The sequence below is a fragment of the Laccaria bicolor genome, genomic scaffold (genome assembly GCF_000143565.1).
Source record: "Laccaria bicolor S238N-H82 LACBIscaffold_1 genomic scaffold, whole genome shotgun sequence".
Lineage (NCBI taxonomy): Eukaryota > Fungi > Basidiomycota > Agaricomycetes > Agaricales > Hydnangiaceae > Laccaria > Laccaria bicolor.
In genome coordinates, this window is record NW_001889872.1 from 1,286,084 (window position 1) to 1,300,368 (window position 14,285).

General features: G+C 46.2%; 7 protein-coding genes across 7 annotated transcripts; 2 read left to right on the plus strand and 5 right to left on the minus strand.

Moving 5' to 3' along the window:
- Positions 1-26: 26 nt before the first annotated feature.
- Positions 27-998, minus strand: LACBIDRAFT_291705 (20S proteasome subunit beta 3). The gene is made up of 5 exons (XM_001873992.1): positions 970-998; positions 801-920; positions 681-745; positions 232-621; positions 27-172 (listed from the first exon to the last, which is right to left on the minus strand). Exons 1-5 carry the CDS (start codon positions 970-972, stop codon positions 124-126), a joined length of 627 nt encoding a protein of 208 aa, XP_001874027.1. The 5' UTR covers positions 973-998; the 3' UTR covers positions 27-123.
- Positions 999-1,264: 266 nt separating this feature from the next.
- Positions 1,265-3,177, plus strand: LACBIDRAFT_242765 (uncharacterized protein; the record flags this gene model as incomplete). The annotated part of the gene is made up of 7 exons (XM_001873374.1): positions 1,265-1,337; positions 1,391-1,558; positions 1,606-1,726; positions 1,778-2,001; positions 2,059-2,282; positions 2,335-2,506; positions 2,582-3,177. Coding segments are annotated over 7 exons (1,578 nt in total), but the record flags the coding sequence as incomplete, so codon positions are not given.
- Positions 3,178-4,091: 914 nt separating this feature from the next.
- On the minus strand, positions 4,092-5,665 carry LACBIDRAFT_301162 (uncharacterized protein; the record flags this gene model as incomplete). Its single annotated transcript, XM_001873993.1, has 7 exons — positions 4,092-4,259; positions 4,316-4,462; positions 4,515-4,688; positions 4,739-5,092; positions 5,141-5,234; positions 5,283-5,326; positions 5,375-5,665. The coding sequence occupies 7 exons, from the start codon at positions 5,663-5,665 to the stop codon at positions 4,092-4,094; spliced, it is 1,272 nt and encodes a 423-aa protein (XP_001874028.1).
- A 489-nt stretch (positions 5,666-6,154) lies between these two features.
- LACBIDRAFT_187395 (uncharacterized protein) lies at positions 6,155-9,363 on the minus strand (the record flags this gene model as incomplete). Its single annotated transcript, XM_001873994.1, has 19 exons — positions 9,162-9,363; positions 8,899-9,102; positions 8,754-8,843; positions 8,647-8,699; positions 8,472-8,593; positions 8,301-8,421; positions 8,229-8,247; positions 7,884-8,179; positions 7,780-7,831; positions 7,473-7,603; positions 7,293-7,420; positions 7,215-7,240; positions 6,913-7,164; positions 6,812-6,846; positions 6,672-6,755; positions 6,533-6,619; positions 6,457-6,479; positions 6,392-6,397; positions 6,155-6,337 (listed from the first exon to the last, which is right to left on the minus strand). The coding sequence occupies exons 1-19, from the start codon at positions 9,329-9,331 to the stop codon at positions 6,155-6,157; spliced, it is 2,082 nt and encodes a 693-aa protein (XP_001874029.1). The 5' UTR covers positions 9,332-9,363.
- A 196-nt stretch (positions 9,364-9,559) lies between these two features.
- LACBIDRAFT_186732 (uncharacterized protein) lies at positions 9,560-11,400 on the minus strand (the record flags this gene model as incomplete). Its single annotated transcript, XM_001873995.1, has 9 exons — positions 9,560-9,761; positions 9,809-10,207; positions 10,258-10,494; positions 10,543-10,653; positions 10,704-10,768; positions 10,817-10,894; positions 10,947-11,042; positions 11,097-11,191; positions 11,243-11,400. 9 exons carry the CDS (start codon positions 11,398-11,400, stop codon positions 9,624-9,626), a joined length of 1,377 nt encoding a protein of 458 aa, XP_001874030.1. The 3' UTR covers positions 9,560-9,623.
- A 155-nt stretch (positions 11,401-11,555) lies between these two features.
- Positions 11,556-12,458, plus strand: LACBIDRAFT_160357 (uncharacterized protein; the record flags this gene model as incomplete). Its single annotated transcript, XM_001873375.1, has 3 exons — positions 11,556-11,715; positions 11,776-12,275; positions 12,333-12,458. Coding segments are annotated over 3 exons (786 nt in total), but the record flags the coding sequence as incomplete, so codon positions are not given.
- A 303-nt stretch (positions 12,459-12,761) lies between these two features.
- LACBIDRAFT_301167 (v-SNARE protein) lies at positions 12,762-13,707 on the minus strand (the record flags this gene model as incomplete). The annotated part of the gene is made up of 6 exons (XM_001873996.1): positions 12,762-12,886; positions 12,944-13,026; positions 13,081-13,167; positions 13,222-13,283; positions 13,334-13,465; positions 13,525-13,707. The coding sequence occupies 6 exons, from the start codon at positions 13,705-13,707 to the stop codon at positions 12,762-12,764; spliced, it is 672 nt and encodes a 223-aa protein (XP_001874031.1).
- Positions 13,708-14,285: the final 578 nt, after the last annotated feature.

Consider the following 14,285-nt stretch of genomic DNA (forward strand, 5'->3'; position numbering starts at 1 on the left):
TCGACAGAGCAACGATGACGTAAGCAGAAAGTATGCAAGTACTTCTGGACTCAATCTCGACCTATTCTCGACATTGTACAGTACATGCCCTTGTAAAGAGTACATGAGTCCATACTCCTGGTATTAATCCATTCTCCCTTTCAACGTGCGGGTCACTACTTTGTCCTTCGTACTATCAACAAACATAGCGGTTGTGTCAGTGATGGCAGCTCAGCATCTAATCCTACTCACATTACATGAACAATGCATCCCCAACCAGAGTAAGCGTCACGGTCCACTGCATTCAGAAGAGTTTGCGATATTGTTTCAAAAAGATCTTCTGCTTCTAAATCTGGCTCCCACAGGCCCTCGGCAACGCCATAAAGCTTGGAACTTGCAGTCCCAGCCACAACGAAGTCTTTCGCGAAGTTTAGACAACCAATAAGATCAGTGGCCGCAATAAACGGTTTCACGCCCCCTGACGGTGTCTTGGAAAGACCCGCCATGACAGGTTCAACGAAGTATGGGCCGAAACGATGTTCGTACAGGGTCGAGGACACAAGATGGGCAAAGGTTTCTGGTTCGATTTCCCGTTCTTCTTTTATCGTGTACATGTTGACTCGAAATCGAAATCGTTCGCGTCTAATTCATGGGATGAGTTTGGTTCGCTTTCATAACAATGACATGGCGGTCCCACTAACAGTGTTGTTACATCTGTAGCGAGGCCCGGTAGACCAAGATAGATGCGATCTGTGATAGGAAATATCTGGAAAATTTCACGCAAGTTCAAAAAGAAAGGAAGAAAACGGAGATAGAAAAACCTTTTGGAAATTTGAAGAGATTCCCAGAGCTTGATTTCCAAGACGCAAGTCAGACGCAATCGCAACACAATCCTTCCCAACCATAGCCACGACAGAGCCCCCGTTATACTCCATGATAGACTGTATGACGCGTCAGAGTAGTTCGAGGATGAATATTGTGTGAGCTGACCATGTTGGCGAGACGAAGAGAGAAGTGAGATGAGAGTGTGTGCAATAGTAAATGGTATGACGCGTCGTCGCGTTGAGCTGATGTTATGTCACGCGTGACACGCCTTCTGACCCCGAAGTATGAAGGTTGGTATTTCCCCCAGGTTGTCTAAACGCTCTTTTGCCACCCATTTTCCGAGGGAAACACTTCATATGCGCCAGGTTGCAAAGGTATAGTATAAAAAGTGTACCAGTTGTAGAATGCTTATTTTCGCTCCACTCAGGCGAAGATTTCCCAAATCGATGCAACTGCTCCATTTTTGATCGATTCCTTTCAACGTAAACATGACTATCTAAGGATTTCACTTACCGAACGGTGTAACTTACGATGTCAGTTTCAACCTTTGTGTTTTTTTATTGTCCGTTCAGCTACGCTTATTCAGGTTTCTATTGCATGCCCAGTGAAGGGGTGGAACTGTCGCCTCAGGGGAAGCTACTAACGGACCAGGAAATCATCCGTCTTGCTTCATTGTTTGTAGATAATGGAGTTACCAAAATTCGCCTCACAGGAGGGGAGCCTTCAATTCGGAGAGGGATTCTTGAACTCGTTCGTGAGTGACTCTCACCCTCACATATTCAGTTCTTACGCTTGGATAAGGAAACCTCCACGCGTTGAAAGATCGTGGACTGGAATCCATTGCCATGACGAGCAATGGTGTTGCACTTCATCGTCGCTTGCCCCAACTCGTTGAATATGGCCTCACGCACCTTAACCTCAGGTAAGTAGGCGACACACGACAACGTGTCTCTTGCCTGACTTGTTACCTCAGTTTGGATACTCTCGATCCTTTCAAATTTGAACTTATGACCCGTCGAAGGGGCCATGATGCAGTTCTGAAATCCCTTGATGTTGCATTGCGTTCCCCCTTAGCCTCGGTCAAGTTGAACGCTGTTATCATTAAAGGCCTAAATGATTCAGAGATCTTGGATTTTGTGAATCTAACCAAGGACAAACGCATATCAGTCCGTTTCATCGAATTTATGCCATTTACAGGTACTGCCCTTCAGTTCTCGTCAGATTCTCATCACAGCATATATATTCCTTTTTAAGGTAACAAATGGGACAAAGAGAAAATGATTCCATCATCAGAGCTGCTCCGCCGGATCACTGCCCATTATCCGGATGTTACCCGCATGCTGGACAAACCAAATGACACCGCGAAGTCTTATAAGGTTCCTGGTTTTCAGGGAAACTTTGGCTTCATTTCCAGCATGTCGGACCACTTCTGTAGTACCTGCAACCGTCTTCGTCTAACCGCCGATGGTCAAATCAAGGTGCGTAGCCCATCTTTACTCAAGACGATTTCTCCACCTTTGAAGTCTGTAGGTTTGCCTTTTTGACCCAAACGAAGTTTCTCTGCGCGACGCTATGAGGGAAGGATCATCAGACAAGGAACTCATCAACAAGATCAGTCTCGCAATTTCTGGGAAAAAGGCGAAGCATGCTGGAATGAATGACATCGATGTTATTAAAAATCGGCCAATGATTCTCATAGGCGGTTGAGTGCTCTTCCCCCCTGTTTGGTGTCTACGATAGTCCCCGTGATTTGACACCTGACACGACCACATCACAGTTGGGAAGCGTCAGCTCACACACCGGCTGTACAGCACTGGACCACGGTTAACACATTTGGACGAACACGGGAAGGCCTCTATGGTCGATGTCGCTCACAAAACCTGCACCCCACGCTCGGCGACCGCTACCGGCTATATATACGTCACTCGAGTGGCATATGATCTTGTCTTCCGGCGGGACTCTCTGGAAATTGCACATGACTCCAGAGAGGCGAAGGCACAGAGGAAGGGGGATGTTTTGGCGGTTGCGCAAGTGTCAGCCATAATGGCTGCCAAGAAGACATCTTCGCTCATTCCGTTGTGTCACCCGCTCACTCTCTCACATATTGATGTAAATTTCATGCCGGAATTGCCCCAGCCAGGCGTTGGCGGCGAAGACCGTCCCAAAATCATTTGCACGGCTCAAGTCACATGCGAAGGCAAAACGGGCGTTGAAATGGAAGCCTTGACCGCCGTCTCAGTTGGTCTATTGACGATATGGGATATGTTGAAAGCAGTGGCTGGGAAAGAGATGGAAATCGGTGGTGTGATGGTGATAAATAAATCGGGTGGTCAAAGTGGTGATTTTCAACGAGATCGTGTTGACACGACATAAGTGTTTGTTCTGTAGAAACGTCCTACCCGTGAATGAAGTCGACAAGTCCTCCTTCGATATCTTCATCTACCAATCTTCCCTCTTCTGTGCCCTATGCGAAGTTGAGCAGTGAAATTGCTGAATGAGATTTCAACCCACGTCTCGCAGCCGGATGATGGTCGGGATAGACGACACCTTCCATGGCTCTTTACGGTACACATTCGAAGATGTCTTCCACCTACGACAACCTTCAAATCGGCTATCTGAAGAGAGGCAAAAACTACTCACTCATGACGGTCGCCTACATAAATGATAACGGCATCCAGATCACTGTTCAGCAACTTGTCGTTCACCAATTGTTCCACACGTCGGCAATCCTTTTGATTATATTTAGTACAAGTAGTCATCTGGTTTGTTTTTGAACCTGTACCGGGCACCACAACTGTCCGTCCACAATGGAGGAGTAGAAGACCAAAAACTTCAGCCCGGGAGCTTGTCGTAGAGACAACAAGTCAGTATCTTCTTGTCGTGTCGATAACGGCATTTTGAAATCCAATAACGTTCGCAGTTGTAACTATTACGGACTTGCGTTTTATAACTCACTTTCGGCATGAAATTACTAATTCAACGCTGACTAAATATCGCACCATCTGTACGTGGTAGTAAGGTGATCTATAAGTACTCGTACTGAAGTGACGTGTACATTTAGCACTGGGCATGGGACCCCATAGCGCTCCATCACAAATGAAAGTTTCAAAATTGCATCCCTAGGAAGATTATTATTGAAGCATTGAACATGTGTAAGTATGGTTATTTGAAGTCGAAAGGTATCGGTTGTCCATCGAGGTATAAGTTGAACTACCCTCAAATTCAACATCTTCAGAAGTCTCTGAAGATGGCTTAACTATTGACGATTGAGTCCAATGTTGTGTCCTCTAGTAACCATACCCAGAGGAATCGCCTGTGTCATACCCCGACCCGCTTGATGATCCGTACGAGCCACTTGATGGCGCGTAAGCAGTAGCTGTGGCTTCAGAGGCACTCGAACGCGATGATGACACAGAGCCGCTATTTTCAGGTATCATCCACCACTGCGATTTACACTGAGGGTGGATAATTTTATTATTCCTATGAAGAATAGGCAGAAAAGTGGACCTACTCTGCCGAAGCATTCTGACAAGCCTGTTCCCTTCACTCGTTGAACTTCAGTGGTTGTTGCGGTCGCTGTGGCAAGATAGGTGACGGTTTGGAAACGAGTCATGTCTTTGACTTGTGTGGATGTTACTGTATTAAGGACGGTTTTTGTCTGGCGCAAATGAAATGAATGATAGATTAGCATCCAAGGATAAGAGACATACATTATCCACCGTCTGGGTCTCCACCCAAACACTCGTGATCGTAGTCGGTTCAACCATGGTTTGATTTTGAGTGACAGTCGTGCGATCTGTCATGGTCTCCGTCATAGTGGCAGTCTGGATTGAAGTGATGTGGTCTGTGACAGTGGCCGTTTGTGTCATCTCAATAGTCTTTGTCTGCGTAGGCTGTAAACGAGGAGGCTGAAAACAGCTTATGCGAGACTTACATTATCAAGAACTTTGGTTGAAACCCAAACACTTGTAAAAGTAGTGGGCTGAACAACAGTCATCAATTGCGTTTTTGTGACGAAGTCAGTCAGCGTTTGCTGAACAGTCTGAGTGGCAGTATCTGTCCTCGTATCAGTCTTCGTGTAGATATTAGTCTTCGTCATTGTCTCAGTGGCGGTAAGAGTATGCTCCACGGTCTTTGTTTTATCTACAATTTCCGTGGACACCCAGACCCGAGTTGTGGGCACGACCATCACCGAAGTGACAACATTTGTTTGAGTTACAGATCTTGTGTCCGTGCGGGTTTCTGTCTCGTGCATCGTCACCGTAGTTGGGACCACCTGGGTCATGGTCTGAAAGCAAAGTCGGGAAAAATCTTGTAAAAATCGAGGAAAACTCACATCGGTCATTGTTACCGTCATCGTCGCCGTCGCTGTTGCCGTAACGGTGACTGTACTGGCACCGTAGCCGTCGTTATTGCAGTTGATAATGTGGCTAAGACAGAATTAATGTAGAAGACATGCATTCGAGATCTGCACATACTTGATGATTGTTGTTGCGTAACAACCTTCATTTTGCCAATTGTACTAGAAATGTTGTTAATGTACGGTAGAAATATTCTGATTCAGACTCACCCAAGATTCCGGACGACATGAACCGTCTGATTGTTTTGAGTAACCATAACCGCATTCCAAAGTTTTATACCCTCCACTCTGGTAGGATGAGTAGGGCATATAATCGTAGAAATTTGAAGGGGAAGAGGGGGCTGCAGTTTGTATCGAAGGAGCACCATATCCATAGCCTCCGCTTGCCGCGGTTGCTGGCAGGTTGCTGCTGGAATCCATTGCCATCACCATCGACACACCGTTGGCAATTTGAGCAGCAGCAGCGCTGACGAAAGAGAGACCTAAAGCAATCGATTTCATGATAAACGAAAGTGGGGTTTCGATGCTGGAAATAATGTCAAGGAGATAGAAGCGGTCTACGCTGTTGTTGATACTGTCTTGCAGTGAAAATTGAAGCGAGAACGCCAAGCGTCCTGTAGAATCCTGTAGAACTCTGTAAGCATCATAATGGTTCCCAGGAAATGCCAGCTTACTGACGTCGTAGAAACGGAATAAAAATTAAAGGGGCTCCGGAGAGGAGAATGCAAAAAGACAGAACCAAAAGAAGGAATGGTAAAGCTAGACCATCGCGCGTCCGACTGTATTTGAGTGATACGCACCTGGTCGACATCACGGTGCCATCACTTTCTTCGGTTATCAATCAAAACATCACGCTTCTCCTGTCCTCTAATGATGGTCTGCCAAGCTGTCTCCAAGAGCTGCATGTGTAAGTTCTATATGTATTCCGTGATTTGTTCTCAATCGCTTCAGTCATATTGTAGATTACCCATGTACAACATCGTACCACATCTATGAGGATAGTCTTGGATTTGACAGCGACAATGGTCTCCCGCCTCCAGTGACTCGTCGCCCAAAATCTCCATGTACGTCCAGGAGTATCTTGAGAGCATTTCTCGCACGTATCTTTGACATTTCGTCAGGGCGAGATGTGAGAGCTGTCTCCACTTGTTGTGATTTATCTTGCCAAGGATACTAGGAGATAAGGGGTCAGAAATGATTTTTCGCAGCGTGCACGCTATGACTTACAGGAAACTACAGAGGAAAGTAAGACGCCCGGGTCAGTAGCATGGTTAGTATAGCAGAAAACTCACTGTGGTCTTTAGCGTTTCGTATCCTGGTAAGGGTTGTATGTAAGCAGTCTCGTCATTGGGAGGGATAGGTAGCTACCTAAGAGTGTAAATCCGAATTGAGGGCTGCTCCGAATCACCCGAGCCGGACCACCCTTGAATAAGGCACGGAAACCTTCTTCTCGATCTTATTTCAGGTTAATCCTTGACCCCAGGATGAATGTGGGAATGACACCTACATATTTTTACGAACGCGTCGCGTAGTCCCTTGTAATTTGTCTGGCCTTGTCTGGCTTCAACTTGCAGTCTCGTCTTCACAACATCTACGTGATAAAAGAATGTTAGCCTATAAGATCATTATCGCACCAAGCAAACGAACCGGCTGGAGTGGTGAAGTACGCGGCTGGCATTCCGCTGACAATCGGGACAGGTCACGAATCAGAAAATGATCATGTGTTGTAAGATCAGTCAGTAACATACGCAATGGCAGCTGCACCTAGAGTTTCGACGAACGACAATTGTTTCCCGTTGTGGCCCTCGTGGAAGATGTCCCTCTTAAGATGCCAATAGGCCGGAAAATAGATGGCGGAAAATGGAATATCACGAAGTAAGCAAGCTGTGGCACCCTTGTATAATCCCAGGACACCAAGCTGGCGAATGATATGGATGGCGCCTTTGGGCAGCGCCCCTTCCACTTTGGCTGCTTCACCTTGAACTTGAAGTCGGATTTTCCTGTCGATGTTTGGGTAAGCTTTCGGCGACTCTGAAATATTGGTGCTTACACAATTTCAAGAGGATTCGTGAACACCTATACAGACAGTCGAACCTTGCCTCTCAAAGGTAATACTTTGTCCACATACCACCTGGCAACCACCTGCCATGCCACCAGCGATGAGCTCCCAATGAAGTTTTATCCGCCCCGTTTCGGGATCCATGGCCCGAGCCCGGATGAGATCATTTACTGTTAGTTTGATAGCTTTCTCCGGTGCTACGCCCTGAAATTCGAATCAGACTGAGTGAATGATTCAAAGGGAAATCACATGCGATGAGTTGGGGGCCAAGTCCACGGTAAAAACCCAAAACGCCCTCGTTACGGAGAATCTTCTGGGCGCAGTCTATACTGTTTTTGTACATCAACTGACCAACAACTGTTGAACGTTGGTTTTGCATCCTAGTATGCGTTTGGCAATAGAACAGAATAAAAGATCGCCAAGTGTTACACACCGAGTCTACAGGAGGCAGCATGTGCTGAGAAAGATGGATCTTTACAGTTCTGCGAGGAAGTTTTCATACCTTTACTAAAACGAGAGTTTTAAAGAGTTGCTGGTGATGTAACAGTTTGATGACTCACCCATGTCTATTGGGTATACGATAGTGGCGCCAAAGGCTCCGGCAATACCTATTACAATTCCTTGACTTGAACCTTCGCGTGAACACAATCGCTCACTCACCGCCCTGAACAAAGTTGTACGAGGAGTGTAGAAAAGTTTGGAGAAAAGATGTCTTCGCTTGTATCTTTGAATCATCAAACTCATCATGGGGGGCACGCCATCTTGGGTCCAAGAGCTGAGCAAATTCAAGCAACGCTAGCCTTTGTGACGTAACTCCACGGCCAGCAAAATGAAAAATAATAGAAGCCTCCATGGGGGTGAATAAGGAGTAGCGTGAACTGGAGGCGGCATGATTTAGAAAGTCCGATTGGTCGATACGCCCATCCTTGCTCTTTGCTGTAGCTTCACGGATGATCCTGTTCCGAAAATGATACAAGTTGACTCCATGGAACGTGGCTGACATACCTTTCTACCATGTCCATTTCTAAATAAAAAAAAGCATCAGCATAATGAAAGGTGCTGTGCGCAACGCTTTACCTCTAATAACATTATGGAAAGCAACAACTTCAGAATAGGATATGCGTTGTCCGGGAGTCAATGTGCATAACGTGGGTAACCTGTCTATCACAGCATCAGATAGCTTGTGTCCTGCAATTTCCTAAGAAAGGTATTGAGAGATGGGAAACATAGACAGCGAATAGGGCGTACGAGAATGATCCTTTTGAACTGCTCTGGCAAAATAAATCCGTCCTGATCCTCGTCGAGGTATTTGAATGCTTGACGAAGGCGCTCGCCCTGCAATCCCTTCATCAGCTGGGTAAATTCATTATCTAAATAGCGTTAGATCGTTGATTCCCTTCTTCCCATTGGCTTGGAGCCTCACATCCTAGCACATGAGTGCCATTCTTTTTCCCCAAATAAAGTTTGATCCAGTCACTGGTTACATGGGAGTCAGAGGAAGGCATTTAGAGAGGAGAACGAGTAAGCAACCAATCGAAGTCAAAGGGGATCGCGTCGGAGCCAATGTTGGCGGAGAAGACGGTCTTGAATTCATCAAAGTCAATAAAGCCTGAATGATCTCTGCACGAGTACTGACATGAGTGGTCAAACATCAAACTTATTGAGGACTACGTACACGTCAAAGTATTGGAATGCCATCCAATAATCCGCGTCAGGCCTCTTCAAAAGGGTCTCGAAGACCGTAAAATCGTCCCAAGAAACTAATCCGCGTCGTGAAGTATCGGCGACACGGAAAAGGATCGCAAATTGAGCACGCCCAATCTTTGTAAGATCCCCCTTCGGTGCGATTGCATTGACGAAACTTTCTGGGTCAAGGTATCTAAGAGTTGGAACAGGAATTCAGAACTCTTTATCTCCTGGCATATGACTGAAGTTTACCTCTCGCCATTAACAACCTTGGCATAAGAATCAAAGGTCCGTCTCCACCGTTTTAATTCATTTTCCGGAACTGACACTGCCGTACGAACGGTTTTGAAGGCTGAGGCCGTCAGAGAAGAAGGCCCGTCCGAGTCACAATGTGCAGTCGATAGGACTCTTGAAAGTAACATGGCCTTCTATGCGCCTGTTGTCTACGATTTGGTATTAGTGTGGGGTATCACGGTAGACAACCAAGGCAGGGAATCGCTGCGGGAACGGTAAATGTTAAAGCCCGCTGTTAAACGTTGAACAGTTGAAGTTTTCTTCCTTGGTTCTATTTTAGGTAATCCGAACTGTCACGGCCAAGGTCCGTTTGAAGACTTGGCTCGGAAATCATTCCGCAAGTTGACCCGCAGGTTAAGATTCCGAAGGTCCCCTGCATTACTACTATCAAGTACATATCTTTCAACACTCTCATGTCAATTACGTTGACAAGGCAAATGCAACTTCGGTAGGTAGGCGGAAACTGATGCAGTACATTTCCTTGTTGGGTGCAACGGACCGGACGAGATGAAAAGAAACGTCCTCAGTTATGGGGTAACCCAACTTTTCTTCGACCCGCTGCAAGTCGATGAGCGTTGAGGGAAAGGAACGAACGGGTGACGAACCATGCGAATATCCCTCTCTGCCCTATCTCGTTCTAACTCTCGCGTGAAACAATGACAATGGATCATTGGCATCGTTTTGTACAATGTGCTGAAATTCCGAGTACTATCATTAAGAAGGCCACGAAAAGCATCAAGGAATTGGATGGCGGAATCGGGCAAATTCATCACAAAGTGAGAAACATATCGCCGAGGCGGCAGTGATTCAGTGGAGGGTGTATCTGCAGCAGCAGTTGTTTCCTCCGTCATAAGCTTCTGCAACCTTCGGCGTTTCTTCTCTTCTTGAACTCTGCTAAGCTTTGGACCTGTATACGGGGGGAAAGGATTGTCTGATAGTTCAAGAATGCATTGGCAAATAAAATCGCGGCCGTCTTGGCAAAAAGTTCGAACAAGATCTGTGACCTAGACCTGGAAATTAGCCATTCAAGTCGGTTTTAAAAATTGATCTGTACCTGATTGTTTTTTACGTTAATGGCGAGGTATTTTTCACTGTTCGGATTGAGATCGTTTGCAAGCACAGCACACCCTTTTTTCGCCGCTGGAACGGCAAATGGCCCGACACCAGCAAATACGTCTGCAACAACCTCGGTCGGATTGAAAAGTCGGACGAGTCGATCGTGTTCAGTGTGGAGCCGAGAATTCCAATAAACTTGAGAGAAGTCGAAAGTAAAACGGCAATCTGACTCGTGCTGCATGTAACTTCAATGGGATGTCTACTCAGCGAGACAGTAACTCACATGCTCCACAACAAAATCCGCGTCACCTGCAATCAACTCCATCTTGAAGAAACGAAATTGAGTATCGATGTTATTTAATTTGTTGACGACTGTCTTGACTTTCTTGTTTTTCTGAAGCGAGATTACAGGACGTGCAACAGTGGCCAAGCACAAAGACCCACTTCAAGGATCAGTTGGCCGATTATGTGCTTGTAAGGGAGGTACTCGTCGTTCAGATTGACGTGGGCTGACGCATTTTATGAGCAGCACGCGGAGCTATCGGCAAGTCGCACACCTATATGCCCAGTCATTGCGAACCCCGTGGGTGATCTTTCACGCAAGTCAGGAGGAAGGAAAGCTTGTAATATCTCATCTCCAAAATCATTGTATGATCAATACAACTTGGTAAACCCGACTTGACTCACCAGCTGTCCAGTAGTCATAATCTAATTCAATATCATAAATAGTCAATCCTTTGGATTCCTTTTTCAGGTATTCATCAGTTTCGGGGGGGATATCAGCTAGCTTGTCGCTTTGTCAACCTGAAGCACAGTGATGCTATGTATTGGATGTACCCTCTTTTGTCATCCGGAGCAAGACCAGTCGATCACCTTCAGGATTTGCTGCATCAGGTACAACTGTTCGTATTTTCGGTAAATCCATGAGAGATCTGTTGACTAGAGAGTAGAAACAAGGGACTTGGGGTTGTGGGCCAGCCTACCTTCTCATGGCCTCAGCCCTCAAAATTGCGCCCGTTTTCTCTGCTGGTACCCTAGCCGCCAGAACGGAAATTCGCTTTCTAAAAGCCTCCTTGTCCAAAGTATCTCTGGAACATGTGTATATTGGCGCAGATGCATCGATGAATAGGTTACGCGACATGGTCGTTAAAGCTGGGCGTCGGATAAAATGCTTGCTGAGACGTGATAGCATGTAAATAGGATGTAAACAGCGGCACACAACAACTATTCAAACTCGATCATCTCGATTTGATCTCGATGGCTCTGGCGCTGCCGCACGAAGATGTTTTGCGACATATCGTTGATGTTCATTGCCACCCAACTGACTCTGCTACTTCTTCTAATTCCATGGATTCTCTCAAAATCACCGTTTGCGCGATGTCCACCAAGACATCCGATCAGCAGCGAGTCCGGGACTTGGCAACCTTGTACCCACAGAAAGTCGTGCCATGTTTTGGTTAGACCAATAGTCCAAGTCAATCCTTATGTTGGATATCATGCTCAATTATATACCCAGGTTATCATCCGTGGTTCACTCACCTGATTGCCGTTGACGAAAATTTGTCAAAGGAGGCCCATTATCGCAGCCTTTTCAACTCATCAGTCAAAGTACATGACGTCGATGTCCTCGCTAAGCTCTGTCGTTCGCTGCCAGATCCCACACCACTCAGCTCCGTTCTTGCAGAACTTCGGCACAATCTCTCCAGCTTTCCGAATGCGATGCTTGGGGAAGTTGGACTGGATCGCGCGTGTCGCGTCTCTTTCGAACATTTGGCTACTCCCAGGGTTTTGAGCCCCTTTACAGTCCCACTGAACCATCAAATTGTTATTCTAGAGGCTCAAGTAGACCTGGCAGTCGAATTTGGTCGTAACATCAGCATCCACAGCGTCAAGGCTCAGGGCGCAACACTGGAATTTCTAAGCAGAATGAAAACGAAACATGGAGATAGGTGGAATGAAATTAGTATAGACCTGCACAGTTGTGGGCTCAGCAAAGAAACTTGGCTAGATATTGAGGTAATCTACGATATCCATTCTTTTCCGCGCTGACCGGCACAACCAACACCTCTGCAGAGGAAATACCAAAACGTTTTCTTATCACTTTCGAATGTGATTAACAGTCGCCATCCTGACCATCGCGCACTGCTAGCTGCTTGCGCCTCCAACCGTATCCTGGTCGAATCTGATTATCATGACATTGATATGTGTACTGAACAAACTTGGATCATGCTTCAAACAATAGCAGACATAAAAGGCTGGAGTATTGAGGACACTTGGATCGACAACCTTGAAAAGGAGAAATGGGGTACTGTGAGGAAGTTAGAGGAAAATTGGCAGCGCTTTAGGGCGCGCAATGATCAGGTGTCTGCACTTAAGGGAGAGTAGGTGGCACAAAGCGTTGGGACTTGATGGTATGTCGATATACTTCTTGAGATGCATTCCGCCGTCGTTAGGTATGGAAAGGGGTAAAGAATTGACGACGTCGCAGATTCAGAAACTATGTCAATTCCAAATGTACGAGAGGATAATGATAACACTAACTCCAATGACAAGACCCAGGATAATAGAATCCCGTCGTCGTCTAGACTTTATCATGGATACCAGGTTATTAATTCCAGGCATGGTATCTGAAGGTAGCATAGTGAGGTTCATGTGCTTATGTCGACACTACTCAAGAAACATACTTATGACATGCAACATACGATTCTGGATGCTCGTCAGAGAGCCCCGCTGTCTTGAGAACTCGGAGCGTGTTTCATATGCTTGCCTAGCAAATGAGTGATTAGATGGCTGATTGATATGCGGGTGTATGATTTTTTACTGTAACATATCGTCTGTCATCCGATGGGAGCTGTCAACTCTGCCCCGTTCAGCAAGCAACGAATCTGCTGCCGAAGACTTGTATGCACTGATAAAATAAAATGAGTGGCAAATAAACGGATTAAACGATGAAGAAATGCACTCAATGTCATTTCGCACACCAGATAGAAGATTCGCTTGGTCGAGAGCGGTTCGCGCATTTGCCTGTCAGATTGGGTGACTACAGCAGCAAAGAAACCATATAATTAGCATGCCTTCGTTCTTCTCAGCTCGCGTAGATGATCTTGCTGCAATTCTTGATGCCTTTGAATTGTCCGCAGTATTGAGGGAGAGAGGAGTTCGGGATTGGCGGCTAGTGTTGCGAGTTGATCGTTAATTCCTTGGAGCTAGCCACATAAGATGAGGGAGGCCTAAACGAGCACGTGAAGGTAGAAAATTGCCTTGCCTTGAGTGAAAGGTCATCCAATTCTGCTTCGAGGTCATTCCATCGTTCAGTCGAATGGGCGGCCTCCAAATCATGTGAAGGACGGAAGATATTTGATGCCACTTGGGCGTATGAGGTAAGTTTGGCATCGAATAAATTTTCGAGGGTTCGACATTGCCTATGAAGTTCATTGTATCTTGACATCCTCACTCTTGGGAAGGTTGACACGGTGCTAAACGCGAACGAGCCTACTTACGCTTACCTCTTTTAGAAGTTGTGGTGGTTGTGTTTAGTGTTGCCGCAATGGATGCTTGATGGAATTTAAGGCCGGATTTTTCCGGCCTTAAAGTACCTTAATGGGACCTTAAAGCGCCCTCCGAATTTGGAAATGTACAAGACCGTCACAAAACTAGTAAAAGGACTACGAACAATATACATAAACTACTTAGATAGAGGTTAATAGAAACTTGTGCAAGTGCGGCGTGCGACGCCGTTGGTCTTGTCCATGTGACGGAGGTTGCAACTGGAGTAGGAGTTGGTGCCGTTTTTCGAGAAACCTCAGGCTGTTGATACTCCTCCAGCAGGCTGGCCTTACAATAAGTCTTGGGTGCATCACAGTTGGAAACGGAGACTCATCAAGTGGGATGGATTCTTCGATTGAAACGAGCGCACGAAATACCAGACGACACTCGTGGCAAAAGCGGTAGATCTCTTGCGTGCCGCACGTCGCGTTATCAGTGATCCAAAGTTGTTTCGCTCGAGTCTGCAGGTCCAACACCGTA

Excerpts from the sequence above, each read along its gene's own strand:
- LACBIDRAFT_291705 (XM_001873992.1), bottom strand. Across the intron at positions 622-680 it reads GCTACAGATGTAACAACACT|ACGCGAACGATTTCGATTTC; the intron begins GTTAGTGGGACC and ends CCCATGAATTAG. Across the intron at positions 173-231 it reads GGATGCATTGTTCATGTAAT|TACGAAGGACAAAGTAGTGA; the intron begins GTGAGTAGGATT and ends GTTTGTTGATAG.